This window comes from Oryza sativa, chromosome 3 (genome assembly GCF_034140825.1).
Source record: "Oryza sativa Japonica Group chromosome 3, ASM3414082v1".
Lineage (NCBI taxonomy): Eukaryota > Viridiplantae > Streptophyta > Magnoliopsida > Poales > Poaceae > Oryza > Oryza sativa.
In genome coordinates, this window is record NC_089037.1 from 15,988,939 (window position 1) to 16,006,685 (window position 17,747).

General features: G+C 40.7%; 3 protein-coding genes across 5 annotated transcripts; all 3 read left to right on the forward strand.

Annotated features, from left to right (window-relative positions):
- The first annotated feature begins 1,599 nt into the window (after positions 1 to 1,599).
- LOC4333018 (cytochrome c oxidase subunit 6b-1) lies at positions 1,600 to 6,250 on the forward strand. Its single transcript, XM_015775050.3, has 5 exons — positions 1,600 to 1,724; positions 4,097 to 4,351; positions 4,426 to 4,508; positions 4,626 to 4,707; positions 5,895 to 6,250. Exons 1-5 carry the CDS (start codon positions 1,689 to 1,691, stop codon positions 5,946 to 5,948), a joined length of 510 nt encoding a protein of 169 aa, XP_015630536.1. The 5' UTR covers positions 1,600 to 1,688; the 3' UTR covers positions 5,949 to 6,250.
- Positions 6,251 to 9,336: 3,086 nt separating this feature from the next.
- On the forward strand, positions 9,337 to 11,873 carry LOC4333019 (histone H3.3). Its single transcript, XM_015775051.3, has 5 exons — positions 9,337 to 9,429; positions 10,860 to 10,931; positions 11,017 to 11,093; positions 11,185 to 11,275; positions 11,373 to 11,873. The coding sequence occupies exons 2-5, from the start codon at positions 10,860 to 10,862 to the stop codon at positions 11,541 to 11,543; spliced, it is 411 nt and encodes a 136-aa protein (XP_015630537.1). The 5' UTR covers positions 9,337 to 9,429; the 3' UTR covers positions 11,544 to 11,873.
- A 758-nt stretch (positions 11,874 to 12,631) lies between these two features.
- Positions 12,632 to 15,794, forward strand: LOC4333020 (uric acid degradation bifunctional protein TTL). Of its 3 annotated transcripts, none has more exons than XM_015775047.3 (6): positions 12,632 to 12,847; positions 12,966 to 13,039; positions 13,628 to 13,685; positions 13,769 to 13,870; positions 14,179 to 14,338; positions 15,150 to 15,794. In XM_015775047.3, the coding sequence occupies exons 1-6, from the start codon at positions 12,701 to 12,703 to the stop codon at positions 15,611 to 15,613; spliced, it is 1,005 nt and encodes a 334-aa protein (XP_015630533.1). In that variant the 5' UTR covers positions 12,632 to 12,700; the 3' UTR covers positions 15,614 to 15,794. The 3 variants fall into 3 exon arrangements, with proteins under 3 accessions (XP_015630533.1, XP_015630534.1, XP_015630535.1); XM_015775048.3 differs by having other exon boundaries at positions 15,210 to 15,794; XM_015775049.3 differs by having other exon boundaries at positions 15,225 to 15,794.
- Positions 15,795 to 17,747: the final 1,953 nt, after the last annotated feature.

Below are 17,747 nucleotides of genomic sequence, written 5' to 3' on the forward strand. Positions count from 1 at the left end.
GCGTGTGTCTACTTCTAGCTAGCTGGGTGCGTGTTCGTTACCGTATGAGGGGTTTAATTTGGAACGTGCACGCGAAACTGTGCCGGTATCGCCCAAGCAAAAGAGCATGTACTCCCTCCGTGCCCTTTCTATGAAAAATTAAACTAGATAGCTTTTAACTAATAATCATACTATCTACTGTATATCCTATTTATACTAAGTATTATTCATGTTATATTACTATATTCATATTTTAAAATACTTCATGTGATGCTAATTTTATATTTGTTGGGATCGTAAAATGGAATAAAATACTAGTCAAACTATATTATTAAATACCATGTAAAAAATATAGGATTTATAATTTGAGAAAGAGGTAGTATTATATGAATGGTGATGCGGTGATGGCAGGGGAAAGACCGAAAGAGAGTGCCACCACCACCGTCACCCGATGAGGAGGAAAGGAAGGGAGAGAAGAGGGGAAAGAGAGGGATGGTGATCGTCGTCCAAACCGTTTTTGCAGGGGCAGAGAGGGGGTGCTTAGGAACCTAGTCAAGAAAAATATTTTATCTATAGTTTATTCATTTCACTATATGTACATCTACCTCAATTCAAACTCAGGCACTAATATTAGTCTAAACTTGGTCTAAAATAGAGTAAAGCAAGCAAGTGGCACATCTCTCTATTTTGTTTCAACTCTGTCCTTAGCGTTTTGTGATCTAATTTGCACTGGTTTTAGAAGTAGAGATGAGTCATATCAGATATTTCTAAGCCAGAATCGGGTTAGGCGGTTAGCCATATGCTAGCGAATACAGCCTAGTCTGAAAATGTTTCTGATTTTTGGTTGGAAGAGAATTGTAATTTCATATCACAATTAGTCTGTGATGACACTTTGATTGAGTAATATATTTCTACCCTTCCCCGCAAAAAAATTACGATTCAGTGATGGAATTCAGACTCGGTGATAAATTTAGAAATTTATTCCTAGAAAGGGAGAGAGAGAGGAGGAGGAAGGGAGAGGAGAGGAAAGAGATGATGATGGTGTGGTCAGACGTATGGGGCTCACGTGGATCCCACGTTGAGTCAGTTGCCACATCGGATAAAACCGGAGTCAAAACCGCCGAGGGATCTAGTTTGCACTGGTTTTGTAAATTGGGGATGTGTTGTATCCGGTTTTATGGTTGGGGGGCGATTTTGTAACTCGATGACAAGTCAAGGGACCTACTCCCTCCGTCCCAAAAAAAGACAAGCCCTGGTTTCCGTGCCCAACGTTTGACTGTCTGTCTTATTTGAAAAAAAATAAAAAGACAATTCACGTATAAAATATTAATCATGTTTTATCATCTAACAACAATAAAAATATAAATTATAAAAAAATTTCATATAAGATAGACAGTCAAAGTTGGACACGAAAATCCATAATTTAGAGTACGGTGTATTTTTTCCGAAACAATATACCCACACAGCGACACGCGCTAGCCATTTCTTCGGCCCAACTAAAATTTCCGGGCCCATTTGCTCCTCCCGAGTTTTGCAGCCCAGGCCTACCAACCGATCAATCCCCCTCTCGCAGTCTCCACCTAACTCTACTACTACTACTACTACTACTCTTTTATTATCGCCTCCCTGCTCGCCCTCCTCCCACTCTCTCGCCGCCGCCGCCACTTCTAGAAGCTTCCATCGCCACCACCGCAGCGCCCCGCGCCGCCATGGCCGCCGAAGCCAAGGCCCCGTCGCTCGCCGAGGTAAGCGGAATCCCCTCCACCCCTTCCATCCCCCTCTTCTCGTGCGTAACCCCTGGCGCGCGCGCGCGCGCGCGATGTGTTCTCCTTTCCTTTCCTTTCACTGTTCGGTGATTCGGTAGATCTAAGGCGCCGCTGTCGCCTCCCAGATCTGCGCGTCTCCCCGTCTCCTCTACCGAGATAGGGTGGTTGGTTGGCTCGGTGATTAGGTTTCGCTTTGTTCGTCCTGGCACTGGAAGGCCTTTGAGGTAGGTAGGATTAGGAGGGTTTCTGGATGGGTTTGGAATTTTGGGGTTTGGGTTGCTCCTGATGGTGATTAATTTCGTGCTGGGTGGTGATTGGGCTCGAAATTTGCATCTAGGTGCTGTATCTTCAGGGTTGGAGGGGATTGGCCCCTGCGCGTGTGGAGGTTTGAGTAATGTGGTAGGTTCCAGGATGAAAACCTGAATGTGTGATGGGAATTGAAGGATTCGTTGTAGTAAAAAAGTAAGTAGTTTGTGGTAGGATTTTTACAACACCTGAAAAGTATACTCTCCCCGTTTCTAATTATTTGACACTGTGTACTGCATTGTCACAATATTAACCACTACTTTTTTATCAATAGATTTTTAAATACTTAAACCAATATGATGCTATTAAAACACGTTGAATCATAGATGTAACCATATTATTTTCATTTAACATAACTGAACAATACACAAGTGATCCAAGTATTCTGAGCTTGAATAGTGCAGTCAACGGTGTCAAGTATTTAGGAACGCAGGGAGCAGGAACTTTTCTAGAGATTAGATATTTTAGGTGAGGTTTCTATGTGTCAAGTTCCAAACATGTTTCCTTGTAGGACTAGGATATTGCTGCATGGAAAATGACTATTGGTCTAATCTATTAAAAAAAAGACCAACGTTGGATATTTTCTGTGTTGTAAGAACCTAGTCTTGCATGGAAATATGTAAATATCTAGAAACTTTTTCGAAAACATCTATTTTTCAGAATGGATTTCTAACTTCTTCTTACTGACAGTAATCTACCATAGTTAAGTTCCTAATAATACCAAATTGTTCCAAAAAGTATGCTTTAATACTTCTCAACAAGATATTTTTTGATACAATCTACGTAGTTTGATATCTGTGCTGTTTTTCTAGTTGAAAATGCAAAATAAAAGGAGAAAAGTCTGACAATGTTGCATGAAGAACTAACCCATTGCCATTGGCTTAGAAAAAGTGGGGAGGTTATTTGTTTGTATCAACGAATTCTGGGTCATTGGTTTGAGTGTGAATTGCTATGTTTTAACGATAGGAATTTCTCAATATGAAGGAAACATAGGTGTGTACCAAGTAACATTTTAGGACAGTTAGGTGTTTAGCATAGCTTATGTTATAAAAGATGGGACTTAATTCTTGTTAAGAGTGTAAGTATAATAGTGTGTTCTAGGGTATTTTGGTATTTTCCTGTCTCTTGTACAATATATATTTCTGTGCTAAATATATTTTGTACAAGAGATGGGAAAGGACCATAATACCCCTAAAGCACACTCTAGTATACTTAGTACTCTTAACAACTCTAAGGCAATAAGGTTTTCAAAGCAAGAAAACCTCCCAATAGCTATTCCTGCGATTTTTCTTGAATCAGCATATATGCTTGTTGGTGTTCAAATGAAGTGGTCACTTTTCTATTTCATTATCTGATTACTATGTGATATTTTGGTCCAACAGTTTAGAAGGACAGTTAGGTGTTTATCACATGTCATGTCATAGAAGTTGTGACCTAATTCTTGTTAAGAGTACAAGTGTCGTAGTGTGTTTTAGGGTATTAATGTATTATGGTCTTTTCTCCTCTCTCTCGTATAAAATATATTTTGTACGAGAGATGGGAAAAGACAACAATACCCCTAAAAAACACTACTCCCTCCGTCCCATAATATAAGGGATTTTGAGTTTTTGCTTGCACTGTTTGACCATTCGTCTTATTCAAAAAATTTCAGAATTATTATTTATTTTCTTTGTGACTTACTTTATTATCTAAAATACTTTAAGCACAACTTTCCGTTTTTTATATTTGCAAAAAAAAATTGAATAAGACGAGTGGTCAAACATTGCAAGCAAAAACTCAAAATCCCTTATATTATGGGACGTAGGGAGTATTATACTTGTACAGTTGTACTCTGAACAATTCAATAAGGTTTTCAAACTAAGAAAACCTCCCAATAGCCGTACCCGCGATCTTTCTTGAATAAGTAATATATGCTTGTTGGTGTTCAAATGAAGTGGTCACTTCTCCATTTCATTATCTGATTACTATTTAATATATTAGTCCCTATGCTATTGATCTTTGGCAATCTAGAAAGAATGATTTTTGGACTTGACTTTCATTCGCAGGAATACTCACTTCCTCCACAGGAAGCCCCAGTTGAAAAGGCAGTTGAGGATAAGCCCCAGGAGGCTGAAAGTATCTCTGTAACGAATGATGAAACCCCTCAAGCTGATGAGACTGCAACAGCTGTGGAAGTGAACCCTGAAACTTCTGAAGTGCAAGAAGTTGCTGACAAGTCAGAAGTTGAAGACACCAACCCTGCAGCAGAGGAAACGAATGAGACTGCTGAGGAAGAGGCTGAGGAGAAACCAGAGATTAAGGTTTCCTACTGCAAAAGAAAATGATAGGATATTTGTTATAATGATTATTATACTAAGCATGTTTTAATATACAGATCGAAACGGCTCCAGCAGATTTCCGTTTCCCAACAACAAATCAAACAAGGCACTGTTTCACACGCTATGTTGAGTATCACAGGTACAACTATGCTCTTTCAGGGAATTGAGTTTATTAGTTGGTTTACTGTTATGAAAGAAATCCATTGGTTTAGTTGTGTTGATGACTTGATTATCAAAAGATGTGCTTATTTATCAGGTGCGTAGCTGCGAAAGGGGAGGATGCTCCTGAGTGTGATAAGTTTGCAAAATACTATCGATCTCTTTGCCCAGGCGAATGGGTATGTATCTCCTGTTTTTTGAACATTGCTTTCAGCACTTTTAAACTCTTCTTCCTTCTGTCCCTGTAAGTAAAATAGGTACTCATGTGACTTGTGGAGATTCTTTGGTCCTCATCACAATTTTTGTATCTACTCCAGTTTCACCATAACAGCCTAGAGTGATACTGTTGCCATAACTACTTTAATGTTAGAGTTGGTGAAGTTGATGATTGGTTCCAAACCAAATCCTCACACCTCTTCTTTCATAAAAAAAGAAGCGGCAACATGTGGGCCCTTCATCCCTCCATCGGCCTGTGATTCCCCATTTAGCCAACTTTCCTTATACAAATCTCATGTATTGTCAGAAAATTTATTCGGTATTCTCCATTATAAGAAAACCAACTTCTGAATTCCCATTGCAATGCATGTGCACATAGTTCTTAAAATGATTATTTAGATATACACGACACTGCTTGAATAACTTTTTAAAATATTATTTAAAAATTTGTGGTGTCCCAGTTAATCTGCCTTTGTATTGGTTTAGCTATTAACCCACGATTTATTAAGGATCAGTGAATTTTGGTCACCTCATAATATTGGTTTGTTAAGTTTGTTAGTTGGATATGTTAATTATCTCCCGAGATTTGTTATGGCTACCTATGGCTGTTCATGTCATGGCCAGTTTTGCCCTACACGGTTACATGACTGAATGGCGATAGTAGATTCTGATTTTAAGTGCTAAATTGTTACCTTCGGCAAATGGCAAAGGCAATTGATGACTCAGTACATCTATATTCAAGAAATATCTGAGCTACACACTTAGTTGCTTCTGATAATTTCTTGAGATAATGCTATATCCTTCTTTCAACTTTGAAGCGATTGCTCTTATTGTCTTGTGTTTAGCACAACTGCATTTACGTGTGAATCTATATGTATGGTTTCTTTGTGAATGATATGTTTCAGCCTAATTACTCCACATTGGCTTTATTGGTACATACTAGCTTGTGCAACTTGGTCTATGCATGTGCTTAAAATATAAGCAAATCGATACAAGTTTTCTACTTGCACACATGCAAACCATAATTGGATCCACAATTACTTGGCTGATATGGGTACCCTTTAATCAAGATCATAGCACTATCATTTAATCAGAACTTCAATGATTTGATCCTGTACACCTTAACACCATTAACGTGTTTGATTTTCAGGTTGAGCGTTGGAATGAGCAACGGGAAAACGGCACCTTCCCTGGACCTCTGTAAGCATGTGCAAAGGGGAGAACATACGTTGTTGTCCGGGCTCTCTTCGTTGGTAACTGGCGTCATGTTATCAGAATCGGAGGGATCGTCCTTTTTTTTGGAGAGATTTACAAATAAGAGATTTCTTTTTTTATTTGAAGAATGACATCTGTTGACTCTACCTAAACGATCATCCTCTGCACTGCTGAGAAACTCACATTACAGCTATGATCTTCCTCCCTTGACTGATCTTCCATAACTGTTTTCTCAGGATAATGTGGTTGCTCGCTTGGGAAAATGTGTTGACATAAATCTTAAGTTCTTTACTTTCTCTGTTTATGTATTGTCGTCTACGCTATGGAGTTAGCGGTGCACGGCAATTAGACGCGAGTGACTTTGCACTCTACATGAGTATGACCATTGTTCAGCCAACTTGGCAGTGTTGGTAGTGCGTGTGGTTGCACCTACCAGTTGCTAAGCAGCAGGTTGATCAGGTCATCTGAAATTTGGATGACCTACTTTGAGTGCCAAAGCACCCCCGTTTGCTCTTCAGATTAGCTATATGCGAAACGGTGGGGATTAATCAGCAGGACTACTCTGAAGCAGTAGAAGTTTGTGCGTTTGTTAAAACCCTACGCTCCAGTCCAACCAAGCCAAAGGACTAATTCGGTTTAAACAACTCTCTTTGCCGACTGACAGATCAGGTAAGATGGCTGATCGGATACACGGGATAGTCTCCAATCTCATGAAAATGTAGAGAATGGTTTTGAAAATTTTCGAGACGTTAGGTTTTACAATACTACTCCCTCCATCCCCCCTAAAATGTAATGTAAGGATTTTGGACATATGAAACACTTACTACTACAATAAATCTGAACTATTAGGAAACGTCTATTCTGTAGTATTAATTTGTACTAGCATTTATGATGGAGGCTGAACGCTAGCGTTAAGAATTCTTTGAAAAAAGAATATAAAATATGAGTTTTTTGGAGTAAAATTTTCTTCCTATACGAAATATACATGCTTTAATCCTCACTAGGTTGTAAAGAATATAAAGCCATGGTTTTCAGATCTCCCATTTGCTATATTTTCCCGTGTTCAGTATAGTATATTTTCCCATGTTCGCTATATTTTTATAGCGTTCTATTTTAAACATGCAAATACGTGTTGTTAATACTCGTGAGGCTGCGTTATGGAGAGATTTTGGATGAATTTTCCGATGGCACTTAAAATGAGACAAAGTCATTAGTGTATGATTAATTGAATATTAATTATTACAACTTAAAAATATATTTATTTAGGTATTCATCAGTTGTCCATATTTTTAATAAGCCAAAACGGTTAAAAAATAAAAATTAATTTATAGGTACAACTTTTATATATGTCTCCGTGATTTAAAAGATAATATTGAAAAAGAAAAATCAACTTTAAAAATTAAGTTTAAAAATTTAAATTTTGGTTTTGGCTTTGCATTTGACTTATTAGGGTAACCGATGATGCTATTAGTTTTTTTTAAAACAACTTATAAAACACATCTTTAGCGGTTCAGGTAGCTTTGCTAACATAAAATAAGAGAGTTGCTCCCTCCAACCGAAGAATCGAACGCATGCTAAGTATTGTTAGAACTAAAAGAACAATATTATTTATTGGAAGGAATAAAAAAACATCACTAGCATTTATTCTAAAGAAATCCTTACTGCTAGTAATATTGTCTTTTATAAATTCGAAAAAAATTGAAAAAACTTTAATTTCAGATAAAACTAAAACACCTCGTAGGGGTATATATTAGTAGCACTGGCATGTTTTTCCCTTTTTAATTTGAAAAGCCATTGATACTAGTATAGGAGTACGAGATCTTCCCATCATCCCTAAAGTGTTTTTTTTTTTAATTCGATTCATGTCACTACAAATATATTATTTCAGATAAATATTATTACAATTCATTCATTGTAGCTGTGTTACTAAATTTTTACAAATTTTAAACCATGCCACGACCGTCATGTTTTCCACACTTCTTCCTCATGTGCACACGGACCCCATTGGTGCATCATGTCCTTTGTCGTTGCACCAGAGCCAAACACGAAGAAGGAGCACATAGCGTAGCTGAGTGGGGATGGGAACATGTAACCCTTGCCGCAGGTGGAGATGAAGTAGTGGTTGCTACAGAGGAGGAGCTCGAGCTCCACCGCGAAGAGTGGTGATATCTTGTTGTGCACCGTGCGGCATGACCTCACATAGTACAAGGAGTTCGGCGACAGAGAGAGCGGCACTGCAAGCAAACAAGCTTACAGGTGGAAGCTTGTCGCTGGGGATGTGTTCCAAGCATAGCCACCCAACGCTCCTCCGTGTGATGGTTGGCGATGGGGGTAGGCCCCATTGGTGTCCTGGCCACCCCCCACCACCTCCAACCCTAGAGGCTGTGCTGGGGGAATCTCGTCGATTTTTACTCCGTTGCCACTATGTTGCGACTTGCGAGGGAGAGGGAGGAGGAGGGATGGGGGCAGTGGGTCCCTGTGTCGCCAACCGTCGCGCCGCTGCTTGCATAGCTACCGCCGCTGTCACAAAACAAAAGGATGGGAAGAGAGAAGAAAGAACATGGAGAAAAGGATGGGAAGAGAGAAGAAAGAACATGGAGAATGAATGGAAAACGTGACGGCAGTACGGTTCTAATTTTTTAAAATTCAGTGACGCAGTTACGGATAGATGAATTATAAAGATATTTTTATGCCAAATGGCATATCGATAATGACATGGCTCGAATTAACCTTTTGGTTTTGAGCAATGCTACACGTATTAAATTTTTCTTACTAAACTTTTACTAACAATCATCTCAACCGTTTGATTTAAGTAGATAGAAGTTACAAAAAATCTAGATGCACTCATAGCATGACACATCAGTGTTAGTAAGAATTTAGTAAAAAAAGTTATTACGTATAGCCTTTTCCTTCGGTTTTCCCTGGCTGACGAGTGACAAAACTGCAGTTGAGCACATGCGGCAAAAGAACACCCCCAGCGTCATCGTGCCACGTGGATGGCCCCCGCACCAAATCAAACGGCCCCCGCGAGAGGAACGCCACAACCAACCTCTCCCCCTCCTCTCCGCAGCCGCACACTCCCGTCACGTTGCGGTACGGACACCCACACACACAGAGACACGCTCCGCCTCTCACTGATCCGTGGGACCACCGATCCGCGGCACGCCAGTTCGGGCCAATCAGAGCCCAGGGATCCACGCTGGCGATCCGCGGGCAGTCACTCACCCCCCGGCTCCCACCCCCACCGCCGTCCGATCGTGGCGGAGGAAACACACCCGCGGACGATCTCGGCCGTCCGACCACGCGGGCGGATATACCAACCGGGCGGGGGGTGGGGGATTCCTCGCTATAAATAGGAGGCCGCCGCTTGGCTGAGCAATTTTTCTGCGGTTTCTTCTTCTTCTTCCTCCTCCTCGCGCTCCCCCGATTCGAAGCGTGAAGAGAGGAACGGCGCTTGCGAGAGGAGAGAGGTAAGCATCACGGCGAAGTTTCCCCCTCTCTCTTTCTTTTCGTCTCGTTTGCTGCGACCCCGGCGGGGTATTGAGATTCTCCGTTGAGGTCGGTTGGTTGGGGGCTTGGGGGATTGGGTGGGTTAGGGCTTGGGGGTGGGGGGAATTTGGCGATTTGGGGGGTTTTCTCGGGTGATCTGCTTGTTTTTGCGCCGTTTCGCCCGGTGAATGCCAGCCCCGTGTGATTTGCTGGTTTGGTTGTGGTCTAATCGTCTGATATTCCAGGGCTGTGTAGTCCTGTAGTTTTTGACTAGGTAATTGGAGTGCTGATGGGATTTGCCGTTGAATTTTAGGTTGTTTAGCTCTAATTTACCTGCAACGTTTTGGGAATTAGGGTTTCTTGGTGAATTTTAGGTTGTTTAGCTTTAATTTACCTGCAACGTTTTGGGAATTAGGGTTTATTGGTGATATAGTGGATACGCATCGTAAACTTGTATTTAGGATTCCCCTTGGGATTTTGTAGGCGAGTGGCGGCTGTATGTGATTGGCACGAATTATTTACTCGGGTGAATTTAGACTAGCTATTTTATTGTTGCCGTGCCCTTTCTGGATATGAACGGATGAATATGGCGTCACTGCTCGATGATATCGCAATGTTATGATTGAAAAAGCATAGTAGTTATACTGATGCCATTGTGTAGTAGTTAGTTTGTACCTCCCCTGGGTTGCATTGCAACTTGCGTTAATATGGATACTCCGTACAATTGTTTATTGTTTACTTGGTATAGCTATGCTGCATTTTCTATATTTGTTGGGTTATAAGTTTTTGTCCAATATTTTTAATGACTTGTGCCAGAGGCTCTCAATCCTCTGTTATTAGACCTGTAATTGTAAGGTCTATTTCTCCTTCATTCTGTTTCAATGTTAGTTTGTGGATGTACAGAAATCAAGCTATGATTGATATAATACATTGCTTTGGCATAATGGCACTCTTATTTTTGTTTTATTTAGGAGAGTGCTGTGTATTAGTTTGTTCAGTTAATTCAATGTTGTATGTTTTACTGTGTCGGGAACTTACAGATGTTCTCTTTAGGTTTCTATCCATTAGTAAGTAGAGTTGTTGCTTTGCTTGAAACCATCAATTTGAATCTGTTTATAGAGATAGGCTGTTATTCCTGCTTACTATTTTTTATATAGTTACTTTGCCATCCGTTAATCAGGTTAAGAACAATAAATTGTGTCCATAATCAATGTTTTCAATGGAACTCACAAAATTTTGACAGAAACATGTTGCTTTCTTAGGTCAATCTCTAGCATATTGTTTTTTTTTTGAATTGTTACTTGTTTCTGTGGTGTTATTACAGAAAGTGCTTACTTCCACTCTAGAATTTTATTACATTTTTGTCACAGCATATTCTGTCTGTAACATGTTATTCCTTTTTGTAACATAGATGGCCCGTACCAAGCAGACCGCTCGTAAGTCCACAGGAGGAAAGGCTCCCAGGAAGCAGCTTGCCACCAAGGTATAATTCTTTTCATACTTGCCTTTTGCTTTGTTAAACACAGAGTGATTTCGACAGATGGTCTTACATCACCATCTCTGTGCAGGCTGCTCGTAAGTCTGCTCCCACCACTGGAGGAGTTAAGAAGCCCCACCGTTACCGCCCTGGAACTGTTGCCCTCCGGTTAGTATCAAATTCCTGGGATGGTTACCTCCATGTGGTCTTTGATATGCTTTTGCTTATTTGTTTTGCTACTATTGTGCTTATAAAACAGTGAGATTCGCAAGTACCAGAAGAGTACTGAGCTTTTGATCAGGAAGCTGCCCTTCCAGAGGCTTGTTAGGGAAATTGCACAGGACTTCAAGGTTGGTATCTCAAAAGTTCATGGCATAATTTGATTGCTTTCAAATTTGGATTGTTTGTGATGGCTTATCGATTGAACTTGGCTTTGTTGTTTTGCAGACCGATCTGCGTTTCCAGAGCCATGCTGTCCTTGCCCTCCAGGAGGCTGCGGAGGCATACCTTGTTGGTCTCTTCGAGGACACCAACCTGTGCGCCATTCATGCCAAGCGTGTGACCATCATGCCTAAGGACATTCAGCTGGCTAGGAGGATTCGTGGTGAGAGGGCTTAAATTCCCCTCGGCGATTCCTTTGACAAATGAAGCATGCGTCGTAGTGTTAGTAGTGGGTTTTAATCTTTTGCTTATAAGAACAATCTGAGTAGGGTGTATTTTGTGGAACAATATGTTTCTCATGATGGTGCTGTATTCGTCTTATTGGTGGATCTGTCAAAAATACTCAGCATATTGTCAGTGTGTCTGGTGACTCTTATTTTGTTAGTCTGATTCGTTTGCGTCTTATTCTAGCGGTGCTGCCTCTTTGGCACTGTGCATGGCTAGATACAATTACATTGTAATTCACCTGTCTCTAATCCGTGTTAATGTAAGTGTTCCGTTGCTGTCCGTGTGAATTGTGTGATGCTAATTTCGCTTGGCTTTGGCTCTGTAAACCACAAAGATTAGGTTCAAATTTATACTATGTTTTAACTAGGGCAAAGAATCTTGTGTGGTATAGACCGTTTTGATGATTCATGTTGTATTTATTGGTACCCTTGAAATTTTGTGGTATTCTTTGAATTTTTTGGCCGGATGCTGAGGTTATATTCAAATTCACAAAGTCACATTTTTGTGCGAGGTGGTCGATTGCTTACGAACAACAAACATATCTTAAATTTTGAATATTCAGAATTTCAGACGATTGCAGACGTTAAATGAGGAAAGTACGGCTCCCTTTGAATTGAAGGAAGGAAATATATATGAATTTTAGAGGATTTTATTCTTATAGGAATTTTTTCTACAAAGCCTTGAATTAAAGGAATGAACCCTATGAAATCCTATCAAATCCTATGAAATTCCTATGGAATATCTTTTGAGTCTTTATCTCTACTCAAATTTTTGTGTTTTTTCCTGTGGTCCAATCAAACGCGTTTTTTCTGTGTTTTGCAATCGTCTGTTTTACACTTATATTTATGTTAAAATTCTATATTTTTTCTATTTCTCTATTTTTTTATTTATTTGATTCAAAGGGGCCTACACGTGATTTCCTTGAGAATAGAAGCCCACAAGTCCCAGTGGACCCTGCACCAAACAGCTTTTATTCATTCCAATTCCAAGAGAGGAGAGAAATATAATTATATAGCACAGCACATAAGAGTACTAGTGAGTAACCAGTGAGTAGTACGCCCGGAGCTCGCATCGCATCACCGGCTGAGAGAGATCCTAATTCCGAGATGGCCACGACGCGGGGGCAGCTGCCCGTCGAGGACGTGCTGCGCGTGAACGGGAGCCGGCGATTCGCCGCCGCGCTGGCCGCCGCCTCCCCCTTCGCCTCCCTCGCCGACGCCCTCCTCGCCGCCCGCCGCATCTGGCTCAACGAGGTAGGTATTATTATACTCCTACCTTTCTAACCACCACATCCCCCCGCGGTTGATGATGATGATGATGCTCGCTGCTCATGGCTGGATATGGTTTGTTGGCCCGCCGATCGGATCGTAGGTGGACGTCAACGGGTGGCTGGAGGCCTTCGCCGCGCACCCGGCCATCGGCACCACCTCCTCCTCCGCCCCCAAGTCGGTGCCTCTCTTTCCTTCTTCCTTTAGTTTTTTTAGTGGAGTAGTTTTTTTTTCTTTTTGGGTTTGTTTGTTGTCGATCTCCACTGTCTGTCGCCGAGAGCGGATTGATTTGCTTAAGAGCTCCTAGAAGGAAACTCCCTCAGCCAAGATGCTTTGCTCAACTTGTTCAAATCATCCATCCTATGGAGAAATTCACTCTGCGGCGTTATCAGTTTTGACGAATAGAGAGATCTGAATTATCAATGCCCGTACTGGCTTACAATACAGAGAGGCATAGCCGCATAGTACATGTTCATGGTGTTCTCAACTACCTTAATTTACAGACCTCTACAACCTTACATATTGTGCCACTAATGTAAGGTGGTTCAAGACGAGTCTAGTCTGATATATAAAATCACACTAGCCAAAGCCAATAAACAAATGAATAAAGAGAATCAGGTAGTTTTCATCAACAAGTACACAAGGGTGGACAAGTAGAAAGTGCTTAATTGGTGGTTGGGAGCTCTTGCATTATTTGAGTGTATATGCCCTTTAAAAGCTAGTACCATGGTAGGAAAATTTTGATTTGCTTCGTGGGGGTATTAGGTGGTGCAAGGAGGAGCAATCAGCAGCGCTTGCAACTGCCACTGATTCGACCGCGCAGGTGCTGCAGCTTTCTTTGCCATCATTTTCTTGCATGTTTTACAGTACTTGCAGGCTCAATATGCTTCTTTTCACCTGCTGTAGGAGTTGGCAGATTGGAATGCCAGGTATAGGGAGAAGTTTGGGTTTGTGTTCATGATATGCGCGTCTGGGAGGACTGCCCCTGAGGTCTTAGCGGAGCTTAAGGTCTGGATATGCTCTTCTATTACCTGATTAGTATTCTGTGCTTATTTATCTCTTTTTAACTAGCGCTCGTATGTTTAGATGATTGTTCTCTATGAGTAATGACGAACTGTGACCTGTGGAATAACAGTAAAATGAGAGCCATAGAAGTAACACTGTTTCTAAGGGATACACATGTTAAATTTATCTCTGACACTGTTTGCTGGATAACCTATTTCTTAGCATGACAAGCATTTCATATACAACTAAGCTTCATATAATGACTTCCTTTCCATTGTTGAAGTTATCTTATTACCATCCTGCTCTTTCAGAGGCGCTATGAAAATAGGCCAATTGTTGAACTTGAGATCGCAGCACAGGAAGAACTGAAGATAACTGAACTGCGTCTTGCAAAGCTTTTTGCATCAGAGCCTGTTGCCCCCCCTTCTTCAACGGTTGGAGGTCCTACTAGCCAATCGGATAAAGCAGCAGGTACTGAAACAGTTTTATCTGCTGTTAATAAATGCATGCTCTTTATTCAACATATTCGAGGATTTTCCGTGTACCTATCCAATATACTTATCCCAATGGTCCTCATTAAGTTTCTTGGATTGGTAGTTCCCATGCCCACATTTATTTTTTGACTGAGCAGCTGTGCTGTGCATTTTTGGGCTTTTCGCATATAGTCTTTTCCATGACGAAGGCTACACTTTGATGTTTTCCATGGTCATGGTTGCACCTCATAGGTTAGTACATCATTTTTTTTCTCAGAAATAAGTCCTGATATCCAATACTAAAGGAACTATATTTTTTCTGACTCTAAAAAAGTAAAAAAGAAATGCAGTTCACCTAGTATTTTGGTTCACTTAATTTGCAGAAAAACGCACTGTAGTACTGTATAGATTAGTAGTTGCAAACTTTTTTTTCTGATGTTAATGAGCAACCTAGTGTTGACATGATTACACGCAGCAACTTTGCTTACTATTGACCTCCGATCCATTTTCTTATCTATATGTATTATCTCTTGGCATATAAAACTGTAACTGAAAACAAGAAATGAAGTAATTCATATGTGGAGTAAATAAGTAATGAACTAACTTTACGGAATGAGCATATCCTGGAAAGGCATCTCCTGGGCATCGCTTATCATCAATATTTGAAAGTTGAACTAGCTGCGACAATTAACCTGTACGTTATAATTAACATCACTTTATTTTCCTTCGCATGTTGTGTTGTGGAAGTGTAGCATACTACTAATGGTTTTATAATTATTCTGCTTTCTTACCATTTTATTGTTCAAAAGACCGCATGCGGATTATTGGAGCACATCTTGGATCTCACACCCAGCATTCTGCCAATAAAGCTCCTGAAATTACAGGTAGCTCCAACCGAACTCGCCCTCCGATCACAACCCATGTTTTGGATGTCGCTCGTGGATCGCCAGCATCAGGAATTGAAGTTCACCTAGAGATGTGGAAGGATGCATCAACACCCCCATCATTCAACAACAAAGATTTCAATGGATGGGCAACCCTGGGCTCATCGGTTACGAACAACGATGGCCGCAGCGGTCAACTGATGGACATTGTCAATAACGTCGCTCCTGGTTTCTACCGCATAAGTTTCAACACCAGCAAGTATGCACCTTCAGGGTTCTTCCCTTATGTGAGCATCATATTTGAGATAAAAAAGAACCAGACGACCGAGCATTTCCATGTCCCTCTGTTGCATTCTCCTTTTTCATTCACCACTTACCGTGGCAGTTAAGTTAGCCTGTCCCCAAGTCTGCGAGATGCTGCATATTCCATCTGAAAAGTTCGTGTGTAATATTCCTCTTGGTAGCAAAATGTCGGGAAAACAAGTTTGCTTTGGTAGCAAGGGTTGCCTGTTTATGTGCACTGACATTATGATGCAAGAATAAATTTGATATACTAAAATGTATACAGAAGCTTGATGTCTATAGTACTAAAGTTTCAGTGCATGGTTTGGTACGACACATGCCACTTAGTAGATGGATTATATTACACTTATCAATCTATACCTGTATGACCACTTTTTTGATTCATTTGCCATTTTTTTCCTAATCCAAGACTTGAGTTGCAGATACTGATATTATTGACTCTGGAAAGATACGGGGAAATATCTGCTGAAAACCATCAAATAAGTGAAAACTTGTTAAAGGCATCAAAACAAAAATTTTACAAGTTTATATACTAAATTCCATTCAACAAACAGGTTTGTGTAATACCAATGCAAATTATTAAGAAAAAAAAACTAGATATGAAAATAGGTAATGAATTATATCACCACCACCAAATTTCAAATTCAAACTCAATTTTTTTTGAGAATTACACAGTACAACGCAGACACTCACAACGCACGCGCACTCACCCCTATGAACGCACGCACGCAAACTCTACCCCTATGAGCATCTTCGAAGACTGGGCCGGCAAATCCTGGAGAGATTGACGAAGTCACCACAGGCGTCTCGCTGTCGACGGGTACGTCGTCTACCACTGAAAGCACAACGCCGTTAAATCCTGGAAAATTCGCTCCCATAGGGAGTTGAAGTCAGGACCTCAGGTGCTACTGAGGCTCTTGTAACCACTAGGTTACAGACCCTTTCGCAAACAACTTTTAATTAAACAACTTTCGCAAACTCAATTTTAGGGCCTGTTTGGTATAACTCCAACTCCTAAATATAACTCCAGGAGTTGAGTTTGGAGTGGAGTTGTGGAGCTGCCTAAACCCAGCTCCACAACTCTAGTACATTTTGTGAGAGAGCTCCACCCAACTCCACTCCCAGTTTTGGTGGAGCTGAAACTGTTTGGCTGAGCTCCAGCTCCAGGAGGGGTGGAGCTGGAGCTGGAGCTGTGCCAAACAGGGCCTTAGTTGGAAGAGGAAAAAAACAACTTTTAATTAAATACAAAAGGCACCAAAATAATTAAGCGAATAGCATGTATCTGTTCTATCGGCAAGCAACAGACGCACCAACCTATCAGGCCAGGGTAACTAGTAAAATTTAACGATTTGATATTATATTCGTTGACAGTTTAATTCTATTAGCACTTGAAGATATAGTACCTACAGTGCAATCTTAGAGTTTTTTTTTTTTGAAAAGTGATCCCCATATGTTATTGTATATAGATTAAATCTCCACGAGAAATCGTTTTAAGTTTGTGGTTGGACTCGTTGTAATTTTTGTTTCATTTCTAATTAATAAAATTTGAAACTGTGGGGGACTCCCGTGCAATGATTGAGGTAAAATAAAATTCTCTCACTGTACCCTTCATCACTAATTCACTGCCGTTGCCACGCCACATCTTCCCCCATCCCCTGCCTTCGGGCGCTGAACGGTGGTGCAGTCAAGCCATCGTCACCGTCAAAAAAAAAAAAACAGTGGCTCACATTCGTGCATGTATACATAGAGTAGAATGGGCCAGCCCATTAGTCCGTGCAATCAAGCCAGCAAATGAGGCCTAGCCAGGTTGGCGCATTATGGCGAGAAAATGTCCGCGGTAATGGAGTCGCGGAGGGAAAAATGGCATCTTTACTCTATTTTGGCGCCGTAATTACATAATTATCTTCGTTTACCCTTTTCACCTCCATTTCTCTTCTTAGGAACCCCTCCTCCCCGGCACGCAAAACAAAGCACCTATTATTGTATGATTAATTAAGTATTTACTATTTTTTTTAAAATAGATTAATATGATTTTTTAAGCAACTTTCATATAGAAACTTTTTTTTTAAAAAGTACCGTTTAGCAGTTTGAAAAGCTTGCGCGCGGAAAACGAGGGAGATAGGTTGGGAAAGTGAGGTATTGAACGGAGCCTTAGCTGTAAAAAGAATTTATGCCCTTTTCTTGTCACCTCTTCACAGCCTAGTTTTGAGATGCAACAAG